At 41.6% G+C, this 14,316-nt stretch overlaps 1 protein-coding gene across 2 annotated transcripts in view; it reads right to left on the bottom strand.

The window, feature by feature from the left end:
* CARMIL2 (capping protein regulator and myosin 1 linker 2) overlaps nucleotides 1–11,096 on the bottom strand; it is a 64,758-nt gene extending 53,662 nt beyond the window's left edge. For both annotated transcript variants that reach the window (XM_088136028.1, XM_025170609.2), the window contains exons 1-8: nucleotides 10,843–11,096; nucleotides 10,683–10,743; nucleotides 7,087–7,175; nucleotides 5,633–5,683; nucleotides 5,322–5,381; nucleotides 3,852–3,973; nucleotides 3,311–3,402; nucleotides 2,593–2,663 (exon numbers count right to left, since the gene is read on the bottom strand). In XM_088136028.1, coding sequence (XP_087992154.1) covers nucleotides 2,593–2,663; nucleotides 3,311–3,402; nucleotides 3,852–3,973; nucleotides 5,322–5,381; nucleotides 5,633–5,683; nucleotides 7,087–7,175; nucleotides 10,683–10,743; nucleotides 10,843–10,911 — 615 coding nt within the window. In that variant the 5' untranslated portion in view covers nucleotides 10,912–11,096. The remainder of the gene's footprint in view (nucleotides 1–2,592; nucleotides 2,664–3,310; nucleotides 3,403–3,851; nucleotides 3,974–5,321; nucleotides 5,382–5,632; nucleotides 5,684–7,086; nucleotides 7,176–10,682; nucleotides 10,744–10,842) is intronic.
* Nucleotides 11,097–14,316: the final 3,220 nt, after the last annotated feature.

The raw sequence follows: 14,316 nt of genomic DNA on the forward strand, positions 1-14,316 counted from the left end.
TGGACAAACATACTCCCTATAACAAAAGCTGCCAGGATTTCCCTAAGCACCTACCCAAAGGCCTGGGTGTCAGCCTCACCAGGTAGACCAGACAGGAAATGCAACCAGATAAGCTAATTCTATTTTATTGTAAAGCTACATTAACAAAATCTTGCAAGTCTGAAAGTACAAATCCCCCGCCATCTCCTTTACAGCCTGAGAAACTATGGAGGGTCCCTTCTGAGCTTCGTGCTCTTCCCATTATCCAGCTGTGGGCTATGCCCTCTCTTATCTAATCGTTCCCTAGGCAGCATCTCTTCGCATTACACTCATTACACTGGGAGAACATCTAGTTTGTAGGCATACTGCTAAAATTTTGTAGGAAATTTTCTAAAAGCAGCACACCAAGCACCTTATATTTCTGTAAATAAGGAAGGTAAAATAAAAACACAGTGCTTATTTTTCTCCGTGCTTATTTTTTACCACCATTCTTGAGCTAATTTCTCACTGGGTCTAGCACAGCATGCAATTTGCTGCATGCGCGTCACCTGCACCTAGAAGAGCATTTGTGTGCAGTTGAGCTTGGCAGAGGTAGCAATTTCAGAGCGTCCACCCACAAACATCTTCTATAATATCTACGTTGCATTCAGTTGCATGACCTCCACGGTTTTAACTTTCTGGAAACATTTATAAAGCAAGTTATGTTGGAGGATTTAAGGTGAATGATAGGACACTCAGATTGCTTATTTTTTCCAGGTTGTTTTATGTTGTACCCTTTATTTTAGCCTTCTTATGGAAGTTTGAATTCAGAATGCTTGGTCTTGCTTAATTAATTTTTAAAAAGCAAGGGTCTGAAATGATTGCAGCAGTGTAAGTATGATGAAGAAATAAAGAAATGATGGCCTAGATTGTTTGGCATACTATGCTAAAGGTAGAAGATCTCTGATCCCAGGACCATGTAAGACATACATCTGAGCCCCTTTTCTGCAGTCCTTCATGCCACCAACTTTGGGGACACGGTTTCTCACTGTTCTGAAGTAAGAAAAACATGAATCACCTAAAGCAAGACTAGCATAGTTTAAAAACACAGTCATGCTTCCAAGCCCTTGGTGGGGAGGACAACAGATTTCTGGTCCTGCCCACATGCACAATGTTGCCATACCCACTTTGAAGGACTGCCCAACCATCTACAGCCCCCCCTCTACAATATTAAGTGCATCCCGGGGGAGATCCTGCTCCAAGATAAAGCATTAAAGTACTTTCCATGTCTCAGATTCCTCAAAACAGAGGGGTTAGATTTATTTCATTTTATTACATTTATAAGCTGCTGAATTCCATTACGACTCTGGGCTGCATACAGTATATGCCATTCAAAGTAAAATAATCCATACAATGCAAAATATGGGAAGAACATCTGGACAAAACCACCACCATTTCACAAATGAGACAACCCACAAGGGGCCCACCATCCACTCTAGTCCAGGGCCTGGGGAAAAAGCCAAGTCTTAAGAGCTCATTTCAATAAGGTCAGGCTGGGGGTTGTATGACTCTCTGGGGAAATGTCATTCCAGAGGGCAGAGAGGACTCATCCGGTGACACTTCAATCATGGGACCTGAGGCATGCTAATTCTTTGGGTGTATAGGATGGACAGCAACTATGGAAGACAGATGATCCTTTAGATATCCAGGCCCTCTCCCATGAAGGGTTTTATAGCTAATGACCAGCACCTTGTATTGCCCCTGGAAGCCCCATGGACCAGATACAGCTTCTGAGTGGTCTCCAAGGCATCCCATGTAGAGCACATTGCAAAAGGCCAACAATGAGGTGACCAAAACCTGGTAACTTTGTGACTTATATTAATGAGGACATCCAATCCATGTGGCTTAGTGTTAGGTGCATACTAAGCCACTGGGGTCATGAGATCATGACTTTAAAAAACGGTGGCTTTGCTTCTTATGTGAATCCCATCTCTCATAGTCTGAAACAGAAGGCAGAAGGAAGTTATAGCCAGCTGAAAGCCCTTTGGATGTTCAAGTCTTCTCTCTACAGTCCTGATGAGAGCAATCCTATTATTTGGTAGAAATACCTGCTGATGGCTGCCTGTTACACTCTATCCTTATTTTGTCAATAAAGCAAATATTATACAGATAGATAAAGAATTTCCTCTGTAAAGAAAAGCTGCAATGGTGGTGGGTGGTTCTGCTCCTGAAAGATTTCATCACGGGACAGCTGATGTTGGGACAGAAAGGTTTCCAGATTAGGATTTGGAACCTTTGTATATTGTCCTTGGGAGGGATGTCTATTTTCTGTTCATGCTCTATTCCTGAATCTTTCAAAGAACTCACTGGTTGAGAAATGAAACTGTTGTAAAACACAGGCACCCACATTCCCAAAGGCAACAGATTGAGTATCTCAGTCTTTTGAAAAATTCATAATAAGGGTTTCCTTGTAGGATTTCTTGTTTCACCAAAAGCAGTCCCTGTCCGAATTCTATGTTGACACACAAATCCAGAGAAAGGGAAGAAATGGATGGTTCCACCAAGCCAGAAGTTATTTTTATGCTTGTGGCTGAGCTAAGAATGACTCATCTCCTTCCTAGCCTTCCACCTTACCCACTGGATTTCCTCTTGGAAAGAAAGGCCACTGTAATCACAGAGGGCAGCATACGTCTCTGAGAACCCACCTGTAAGCGTGAGAGAATGCTCAGTGTTATAGAAGATGGGGGAAGAGTTTGTGTAACACTTACAGATAGCCATCACTTCATCTAAGAAACTCAAAGAAAGACATTAAATAAAAGTGCAACTTAGTTTTAGCTAATATAATCTCAAGAGCATCTGGGAGATGGATTCAAATCCCAGAGTCACCCCTGTCTAAAATACGTAGACTAGTGGAAGGACAGCAGTCCAATAGCTTAGCAGTGTTTCCAAACTGAAGGTCATGAACATTTTGCCCCACACAGAGCAGTTCTGCTTAAGAAAGTGTGCGGAAGTCAGAATTGACAGTAACGTTTTTTGGGAAAAAGATTTCGGGGAGGACATCAACAACACAGTTGTATATCAAGTCAGGGGAATAGGTATCTGATACCTTCAAGATCATTTGGATGCTGACTGTCATCAATTACAACCCTTGCAGTGGATATTAAGAAATTGTAGTCCCAACTATCTGGAGGCCCTCAGGTTATCTATTCCTGCAAAAGCTTAATCCCACTTTCAGGAAAAATGGATGTAGCTTTATCATGATGTTAACATGATAAATTTTGCTCCAACTGCCATTTGAATCAGCAATTACTTGCAACATTTTTCTCCATTAATTTTCATATAATTGAATTACCGCAAGGGCTTTCTTTCCATGCTTCTTCCAAGGAATCGATTATATCTTGAATTCTAGCAAGCAAGCTGGGAGAGGCATTCTGGAGTAGATCTCTTTAATATCAAGAAAATGATTAAATTATAGAAAAAATGCTGAATTCCATTTTACTTCAGGGCTTCCTGGTTTTGAGAGGTGAGCTGGCTGGATTAGAGAAGCTACTGCTTTTTAAAAACATGTTACTTTTCTATTTCTATTCGTTCACAATGGCTTTGATACCAGAATATACAAATACTGTATTGAATAGTTAAAAATCAAGCCCATTTCACCCTCAGCCTTAGTCACAACTTTTCAACTGTCTCTTCTAATTAGAATCTCTCTATAATAGAGAAGAGAAGGTGCGGTTGAACTCCAGCTATCATCAGCCCTGGTTAGCATGGCTAATGGAAAAGGATGCTGGGAGCTGTAGTTCAACAAGATCTGGAAGCCCATGGCTTCAGTGGCCATGCCTCTACGATGCCCAGACTCCATCTTTAGTGCTTTATAATCCATGTCAACGTCTTACCCAGGTGATGACCCTGGAAAAACCTTCTTGAGGGCCGTAATCATGTGACTGACTGCATGTTCCAGATCATCTAATGACAGGAAGTCAAATTCAAAGGAAGAGGTATCAGATTCTATGATAAGCTGGAGAGATGGAAGTGGAAGAAATATGAGAGCAGGTATTGCATGTGACTTCCCTTTGCTTATGAAACTAAATCAGAATAACCTAACTACGCCAACAGCCTTAAAGATGTTTATCAACACAATCAGTCCCTTTGAACTCAGTGGAAACCTTTAATCGCTATTCTCTCCGTCTCAATAGTAACAACTACACGGACAAGTTCATGAAGCTTTTTAGGCAACATTTTTGGAAGTGGATTGCACTTCCCTTCTTCCTAGGCTGAGAAATAGGGACTAGCCCAAGGTTACCCAGATCGTTTTCTTACCTAAGGCAGGACTAAGACCTCAGGTTTCTCTACTCCTACTGCAGCACCTTAACCACTAGATCAAACCCATTCTCATGTAATAACTAGGTCTCTTTAAAAGATCTATGTGCAAATTGATATCAACATTTATACTCATTCTTAAAGTATAAATGGATTGTACTGGTCATTCTTAAATACAGAATCCAGCCCAAGAGGTGGTGGTGTTTATCTGCTTTTAATTTAGGGCATTTCACAATTATAAGATATCTATTTGTTATAGATCAAGCCTCTAGAGGAGTGTTTCTCAACTTAGGAACTCTAAGACGTGTGGACTTCAACTCCCAGAAGTCCCATGGCTGGCTGGGGAATTCTGGGCGTTGAAGTCCACACATCTCAGAGTTGTCACGGTTGAGAAACACTGCCCTAGAGTTTCAAGGGAGGCTGGAAAGAGCCGTCCCCCAAACCCCAGGCAATTTTGGCCATCACTGCTGTATTTGACCGATACTTAGACTGATGGAAGGAAATGTTCTATGTTCCTATACTTGATTTCTTAATGAGGAGCAGGAATATAATTTTATTCCAAGAGGAACTGCTGCCCTTTTGCTAATGGACATAGGCAATTTCAGTGAGATTAGACTGACTGTTGAATGTCAGGACTCTTAAGAGCTCTGAGCGTCCTGTCTCCTGTGCCTTTTGCTGCAGCCTAACATGCATCAATTCGACCAGTGCTTCCTTTTACTTCATTTCTAGTATCTGTTGTCATGAAAACTCCCCCACCCCTAAATGTCTGTGTGTCATTTGAGTTCAAAAAGAAACAGAAGAGGAGTTAATGACATTGAAGAGAACTGCCAAGGATAATGTGATTTTTAAAAGTCCTGTACTGTATAAGCAAAGATTTGAGACCTAATCATATGTAAATTCTTATGACAGCTTTGGAACATTTGCTTTGGGGGAAAAAAGGGTTCATCCAAGAAGATACCATCAACTCAACCTGCAGGGGTGGGAGAAAAGCGTATTTTATAGAGGAAGAAGCAAATCACACTATCTGTTCCCCATCTCGAACTCACCTTTTTAGCTTCTCGGATTTTGATAAACTGCATAGCTAGGAAGCTGAAGCTCACTTGGACCTGCAAAGAGAAATGGACAAGTGTTATTCCCGGCTTGCCTTTTGCATAACAAGCAGATATCTAAATACTTTAAAGAGAAAGCTGAACCTTATATGTGTGTCTTACCTTCATAACTGATATTGATCACCTGACTAATAATAGGGCGGGTACCAGCATTTCTGCAGGTGGCTGAGATATATGGGACTGTACTAGGAAAAGAGGTCTTGATTAGAAAGCCAGTAGGGCCAAGGACAGAATAGGGCTTATGGTACCTTGATCGGGAACTTTGCTATCACCACCAATGCTCGCCAAGGCATCAAAACCTACAGAGAGAGACACGTTGAAAAAGAAAACAGACCCAAGGAGACTGAGGCCAACCTGTGTCTCCATGCTTGGCATCAGCCAGGAGTTGATAGGGAAACCCCTGTGCAACACCCACAAAAGGTTTAAGACAGTGTTGTCCAAACTTGGCCACTTTAAGATGAGTGAACTTCAACTCCCAGAATTCCTCAGCCAGCATGGCTGGCTGGGGAATTCTGGGATTTGACGTCCACTCATCTTAAAGTGGCCAAGTTTGGACAACACTGGTTTAAGAGTTGCAATATATTTAATCCCATATATACACACTGGGAATAGAGTTGATTATCTACTTCATACCATCTAAGACAGGACATACCATTTGGCAGGACAATCATCGTGAAAAGACCCAATGTATGGCACTCTGCGGTCTTGGTCCACTTCTGAAGCAGGAAATGAGTGAGAAAGATTGCGATGTACCTGATTTATGTTAATTGACCAGCACTTAAAATCCAGAAAAGGAACAGGTTCAACTCTTTAGAGAGCTGATGTATGCACAGTGGCTTTATGTACCGAACATGCTTTGGTATAAAAGATCACACACACACCCCATTTTTTCTGAGTACTGAACTAATAACAGATATAGCACATAATATAGTATTCCTTGGTGCTTCTTAAAGTCTTAGTTGAGAGAGGTGTGGTATTTTCGAATAATGTATCTCCATAATATACGCAGCTCAATGACACATGAGCTATTGTGTTCATCTAATTGGCTCCCTGTGAGCAGATACAATCAGAGCACGGTATGAATCAGAACCTGGTATGTGCTAGGACCAGTGGAAGAAGATTAAAACGTCTCCATGCAAACGCTGTTCTCTAATTTACTACAGTAAACCTGGAAAGGCTGCAGCAAGATCTTCAGCCTTGTTTTCATTAGGCACGATACTCCCCTTAAGTTGGATGCCAGTATGTGCTGGTTAATCAGTTCTTGGTTTTCCATGTAGAACCTGTTAGGAGCCCCTGTAAATGCTTCAAATTCTTGGACATTTAAACTTTACAGATATTGGTCTGACTTCCTCAAACCTGGGGACGTACAGGGCAGTATTTTCAGGGTCACTTTCCTTCTGAAGAAGAGAGTTAACTTTGAAATAATCTATTTATTTACACACATTCATACTGAGCAGGTATTACAGGAGTGGAGAAACGAACACACCAAAGTGCCAGATTGCAATGAGAATCACAGTGGAATGCAAATGTACCCTTTCGGTTCATTGTTTCTGCTAAAATGGTTATACATCCCAATTGTCTATCAAGAACATTTTTTTTCAAGGACTTCAATGTCCATTGTGTTGTCTGTTTCTGCACAGGAATTATGTCCACACATGCCTCAAAAACTGCCCGATAGTAAAAATAAGCCACACAAACATACCAGAACAATTTCCTCCACTTTGGATTTGACGTGGAGCTGAGCATCCAGCAAGACAAACTCCTGGGTCCCTAGGAAATTAGAGATGCTTTCTGAAAAAAACATAAATGGATAAATGGAACTGGAAGAACATTTGTAAACAAGCAATAGCTTTAACTTCCAAAGGCTTCTCAGAGAAGGATACAGTGGTACCTCTACTTACGAACGCCCCTACTTACAAATTTTTCGAGATACAATCAGCTCCAGCCCCAAAAATTTACCTCTACTTACGAACTCGCATCGACTTACGAACCGGATCCGCGGCCATTTTCCGCCCGTTCCACGTGGTCTGTGGCCATTTCCCACCTGTTCCACGTGGTCCGTGGCCATTTTTCCGCCCGTGCCATGTGGTCCGCGGCCATTTTTCCGCCCGTGCCATGTGGTCCACAGCCATTTCCCGCCCATTCCACGTGGTCCGCGGCCATTTTTCTGCCCATTCCACATGGCCCGTGGCCGTTTTTCCACCCTGCTGCGTGGTCTGCGGCCATTTTCCGCCCATTCCATGTGGTCCACGGCCATTTTTCCACCTGTTCCACGTGGTCCGCAGCCATTTTTCCGCCCCTGACACGTGGTCCGCGGCCATTTTTCCGCCCTGCCGCGTGGTCAGCGGCCATTTTTCCGCCCCTGCCGCGTGGTCCACAGACGCCGGAACGGATTAACGGTAATTACATTGAACCTTATGGGAAAATTTACTTCAACTTGCGACCAACTTGACTTGCGATCAGAGTCACAGAACGGATTAAGTTCGTAAGTAGAGGTACCACTGTACTTTGCTGCCATAGGGAGGATCCTGCATTGACTTTTACTAAAACTTGGCTAGTTTATGGGTAGGGCAGGTAATACGAAGGTTTCTACATATTTTGGACTACAACTCCATTACCCCTTGTTCAAACTAACTGCAGCTGGTAGGACTTGAAATCAAACATATATGGAGGAGTTAATGCTAAAGAAATCTGGTCTAGAAGAATGAGCTAAACCCAACATAAAATGCAGGAATAAACTATTGTAAACCAAAATCCTCAGATTTGCTGAAATCAGTATGGATTACAAAAGATTACAGAGTTCATCCTCTTAATTTTCATATCATGGTAAGCCATTACATGTTTTAACCGTGGCTGATTAATCCACAGTGGCCAGGTTTACACATAATCTTAGAACGTGAGACACTATATATAGACAAAACTAAACATGGCACATTGGGCTGGACAACCCTCTTCTTGTGTAGAAGATGTTTTATTTATTTATTATAATTATTTGTATACTGCCCAAGCCCCAAGGCTTAATATATAATAAAGACATGCCATAGAACAGCAATGTAAAGAAAGAAAATAAACCAAATGCCCAAAACACCACCCTTCAGAAGCATTTCAAATTAAAATGCTTTGATAACCTTGTGTAAGGTCAACAGTGAAGGGGTCAGGTATATCTCCAGGACAAGGTGTTGAACAGCATTAGGGCTTCCATGAAGAAAGCTTACCTCTAGGCCTAAGCCCTCAATTTATTTGGGGGGGGGGTTGAAACTCTAAGCAGCACCCGTCTCAGTGATCTCAGAGAAGTGGAAGAATCATTCCGAAGGAGACAGTCCCTCCAGCAGTCATTGAAAACTGGCCAACTGAAATGGGTATTTTAAAGATAAACTCACATGGAACTATGAGTTTATTTTTAAATATGTAAATGTGTATATTTCAAAGACAAAGCACACTACAGGGTTAAGAAAGATGTGCACTTTGCATTGAGTTCAGAAGCCTACAGGGAACCAGTGCAATGACCCAAAAATGGACCTTCTGCTGCAGAAGTGGGACTTGCTCTCCAGCTGCTGCTACATCTTGTCCGCCTGGAGCTCTCAAGTTGTCTTCAAAGGCAGACCAGGTAGATCATGTGGCAATAGTCCAGCTATGCAGTGATGATGGTACAAGTCACCATTCCCAGGACTTTTATAGGGTGAATAAATCTGTGGCTTAACTGTGCTCATCCTAGTCAATTCAAGATCCAAAAGCTGCCTTTGCACAACTGCTCTTCTTTTATGTATGGCTTAGCAGGTTGTACAACTTAGTTCATTTATGATGATGATGATAAAGTTCGTAAGTTCATTTATGATACAGTGTGTGATGCAAATTCAGGAACCAAGTTAAATGCATTTTGCAAGCCCAGCCAAAATGCTGTTTATCTGCTGCATTTATCTTGTAAAACCCACCCCAGGATAACAGCAGTGGTGGGAAGAGGTAAATTCATTCCTGCAAATCATCAGGCTGATGTGATTTGCATTAAAAAATAAATAAATGTGCAAATTTTTTTTAAAAAAATAGCAACATGTTTAATGTCGGTCCACAAATCTTGGGCTCTCTTCTTTCCCTTCTGCTAGCACAAGACGTCAGAAAATGAAAAAAAGAAGCCGCCACTTATGCCCTGATCCGGTGAATCTTTTTTATTTTTTAAAACATATTGATTTATTCAATTAGTACACTGCCTGACTCTGGATGGTTCACAAGAAAATATAAAACAATACAACAATAAAAGAAGATGCAAGGATGGCACAATCAGCAGCAACAGAAACACACTCAGTCCTTGAAAGGGGCTATACCCATCCTAGCCAAAGACCCTCTGAAACACCCGTAGGGTGGGAGCCACCTGAATCATGAGTTTTAGACTTTCCAGAGCACCAGCATAGAGTATCTCCATTTAACCGTAAGATATAAAAGCTGCTGCAAACCAACAGTGTAATTGGCCATATCCTGTTTTGCTTTGTTTTTTCGCGAGCAAATGCTAACCATTGTCAATCAAAGGAAATTGGCACACTGGCTCATCATTTCTTTTTAAGCTCCCCACATTTTGTGTGGTTTGACAGTGATTGGATATTACACTACAGCACAAGATTTTCTATGGAAGAGAGATTGCACTGGGATCTCAAAATATCTTTTGTGACGATGTAATTGGTCTTAAGTGTTTTGGAGTCCATCTGTTGTGAGTTTCTCTACCTAGGAGCTGTTGAATGTTGAGGGCCAAGTGCCTAGCACAAGAGACAGAGCTAGAGAATTTGTATTGCCTGGGGCTACTGGATCCAGGTTACAAAAATCCAGATGACCCCTAGACAGCATCAAAGAGCTGGAATTACCTTGTTGGTGTCATCTAGTGGTCATCTGAATTTTGGCAGCCCAGAACTGATGGCCTTTGTATTATCCAATTCGTTTAAATTCTATGGAGGGTGCTTGGCCTGCTAGATCTACAGAATTAGTTACCAGCTAAATAATGCAAGAAAGACCAACATCAACCAACATTTCTGAACATTAGAAACTATTTCACTATTGCAATAAACTTGAAACAGATTGGTTACCCTCCTTCCCTTCTCTTACATAAACACACTTCTTAATCAATCAGCCCATCCGGCTTCACAGCCAAGGCCAGATTCTCCATTTCTGAGAATTTGATCAAACGGGGACACCAAAGAGGTAGAGGCAAGGTTTTCTAAGCCCTCCTCTAGCATCCTGAACCGGGGTGATCCTAGCAGCCTCCTGGCCTTCTCTGCTCATGCTGAACAGCACAAAACATAGGTCTTTGCTTACCATGCAGTTCTGCCGGTCTCTCTTTGAAGAAAGCAGCCATCTTCTGGCCCTCTGCAAAGACCTGTTTGGAAGGAAGTGGCGTTTCCGTCAGGCACAGCAGGTTACCAAGGCACAAAATGAGTTTGCACTGCCTACCTCTTTTTTTTTCCCTCCCCCTTACCTTGAAGCGCCTCTTCCTGTCTTCCGGCCACCTCAAAATAAAGCAAGCCCTAAGTAGGGAAGGAGACATGAACAGAGGTGCGTCTTGCAGGAGCAAGAAACAAGAGCAGAGCACCACAGGTGGGAATCAACTTGTCCTCCTACACCATAGGCAAAGTCAAAGGCTCACTGCATTAAGATAAATGACTAATTAAACAGCCCGTTTGATGCATGAAAGCAGAGACTTCTGAAGCACTACATTTCTCCTGCACGAGAGCAAGCTGAACCTTGCCTTTTACTACTACCTCACCCAATTGTTGAAGGCTGCAAAGAGCAATTACTGTAGATCAGTGGTGGAAGAGCAATAGCCCTCCAGAGACTGTTGAACTACAACCCCCAGTATCCTTCATTATCACCTGGAGTGGCTGGAGGTAGGAATTCAACAGCCCTTGGAAGGCCAGAAGTTTGCCCTTCTAAGATTAGCCAAATTCATAGCAAGGACTACCAGTCATAGCAAAATACTGCATATGCTCACCTCTTGGAAAGGAATGCTCCCTTTTAGGGATTCAGGAGCTAATTACACTGTCCCCTGGGATATCAGCTAGGCTGAAGACAGACTTGAATCCACCAATCATTCAGGTGCACCAGTAAACCACCAAGGATTTTACTTTGATTCAGCTAACAACTGAAGCAAGCTCCATGTGCCTTCCTTCCTCCATGTGGTTGTATCACTAAAATTATAAAAACTGGAGTTCACCAGGAATAGACCTTTCTATTGAAGTAGTGCGAGTTCCATTTAATTCTCAAAACTAGTATCTGGATTCAGAAATCTTTAATGCTCAATATATTTTTGACAGGTTCTAGTTGGTAGGCCCCTAGATTACTGACAAAGCAACATCAATCCTTAAGTTTGAGGCTTTCTAGTCCTCCTTAGGGGTGTAACAAATAAGACACAACTTCCATCCACCCCCCACTCAAATATTACTTGTTTCTGACCCACTTTGGCCGTTAGCACTTGCTACCTGCTTCTACAATTAGGGAGTGATGACTCTAGAAAAGCTTCAGGTGCAGAGCATACTTCTGGGAACAACACAGGAAGGCAATTAATTCCTGGCTGTTTTATGGGCTTCCCACAAGCACGTGGTCAATTTATTTTAATTTCATTCAACTCTGCAGGGGCAGAGTTCATGGCACCACCTTTTAAAGGATAGAGAAATCAGAATAGGTTGAGGAAATTTACTAGGATGGAGGGGGTTCTGGAAATCAAGCCTTATGAGGAATGGTTGAAGAAATGACACCTTTAACTTGGAAAAGAGGAGTAAGGGTATTGCAGCAGTCTAAAAGGTGGTTGCGTGCAAAAGTGGCCCAACCAGTCCTCTACTGAAACCAAAGGTAGGATAAAAAGTTGTGTAAATTTAAAAGAAACAGGATTCAGACTGAAAACTGAAGAATTTCCTGATGGTAAATGTTCTTAAGCAGTAGAACAGTCTGTTAAGACAGTGGTGGACTCCCCTTTGCTGGAGATTTTCAAGCAGGGGCCAAATGCTGTCACAGATGAATCCCTCTACTTAACCTTGTGTTGGACTCGATCAACCCAGGAGAGTCCTTTCAACTCACACATTCTATGAACCTAATTTAAATATTTATATCTTGCCTTTAGTTGTACAAGAATCACAAAATATGATAGGATGTAGAAAAGCAGGGCTTTTCGGTCTGACCTAGCGAGAGATTTTCATGATTATATGCCCAACCTAATAATATATGCTTAAAAACCAAAAACCCGTTTTTGAAGTTCAAAACAGGAAATCCTAACAGGTTTATTGAGTGCTTGCTGAGCCCCAATACGTGGGTGATCCATGGAGTATTCAATTTGCTAGGTTGCAAACAGCACAGAGTCAATGAATATGAGGATAGTGAATTTCAATACATCACTCAAGGCCGTTAACATTTAATATCTGACTACATGGAGTCACTGAGAAATCTCTAAAGAGCTTTCACATAAACTCAGAACAGATTGGGCTCAAAGATCACATTAAGCTCTGAAAAGTTTAACCACTCTTACTGAATTAACTATAATGGCTCCGGTTCACATGATAAACTAATGTGAAGCAGTGGATTAAGATTTTTATTGTCAAGCTGCATCTTCCCCGTTACTGAATTACTGGAACATTCTACAATATGACTCACATACAAACAAGTCTCAGGCTGTCCCGAGAGCATGTTTATTTTCCATGTTACTAGCAAATTAAGCAAACACTATCATAAATGTGTATCGCTTTGTTAAGCCTAGAGTTCTGCTTGTTGTTTTTAATACAGAAGCATAAAAATGCACTTTTTGAATTAGGAATGATACCAAAAAGCACACAGGGAATAAAATCAAATTGCTGTTGAATATACGTTCTTTATTCTACAGTTTAGCAAGCTTCACTTTATTAGTCCTCCTTAGAGAATGCTGTTAATTAACTGTCAATGAGCCAGTATCAATGTATCTCAGCTTTGAGCAATGTGCCCTGTATCACCAGATCCAGATTCTCCTAAATGATCAAAGCAAAACACTAGGGCGATTCAGAAAAGCCAAACATTGATGAGGCTTTCCCCGTTGCAAAGTTTTATCATTTCATGAAAGATCTTGTGTATTCCTTCTACCCCCCCACCCCATTATAAGGAGACAGGACTTTGCGGCAGTGCTTTCAAAGAATGAAACTCAGATCTTCCAGACGGCAAAAGAGAAAGCTCCAGGACTCTTGGGAAATGAAGTCTTCTCACAATAGGCTGTCTAGGATTTCACATGACCAATGCAACTCTCCAAGCATGTACAGGAAAACCTGAAACCAGTTTTAAGTAAAGAAGCTGTATGGCAGACAAGTTCTAGTTACCCAGAAATCCCAACTGGATTTTGTTAAGGACGGCAGGGTTCTCAGGAAGTGAGATGACCCAAATCCAAGGTCTGCACGAGTGCAGATATACCAAAAAGTGCACACGAAGCCTTGTGAGATTACCAGAAACCTACAATATTTTATCATCTTGCAATGTTTTGGGATTCTCAAGCAAGTTTTATGTAGGAATGCAAAGGTCTTTTGTCAACTTCTAAACTTTTTTTTTTTAATGGGGATCCACATATATTATCCAAGAGTGCTGCAGGTACAATGGCACCCTCCAATTCTGTATTGCCAATCCCTACATACTAAGATATGTTTTCTTTTCTTATAAAAACCATAGGTTGAGTTGCATTTTGGTACGAATACCATGCAATCATAGAACGCTGCACATCTCTACAATTAAAAATGCATAGGACCTATTCATACTACTGCACAGACAAAGCTGCCCTAAAGGTACAAGTAACTGCCAACAAATTAAAATGTATAAAAAGTGTTTTTACAGGAAAAACCTTCTCCTTCCTACCCCAACCCCAAATAAAACAAGACAATATATTTGCTAAAAATGCCTCCCTGGGGGGGGTCCAAAGAAGTAGAAAGCACACACGCGCACACACACA

The sequence above is a fragment of the Python bivittatus genome, unplaced genomic scaffold, assembly GCF_059951505.1.
Source record: "Python bivittatus isolate LINGU-HERP-01145 unplaced genomic scaffold, Pbiv_v1 ctg000190_np1212, whole genome shotgun sequence".
Taxonomy (NCBI): Eukaryota; Metazoa; Chordata; class Lepidosauria; order Squamata; family Pythonidae; genus Python; species Python bivittatus.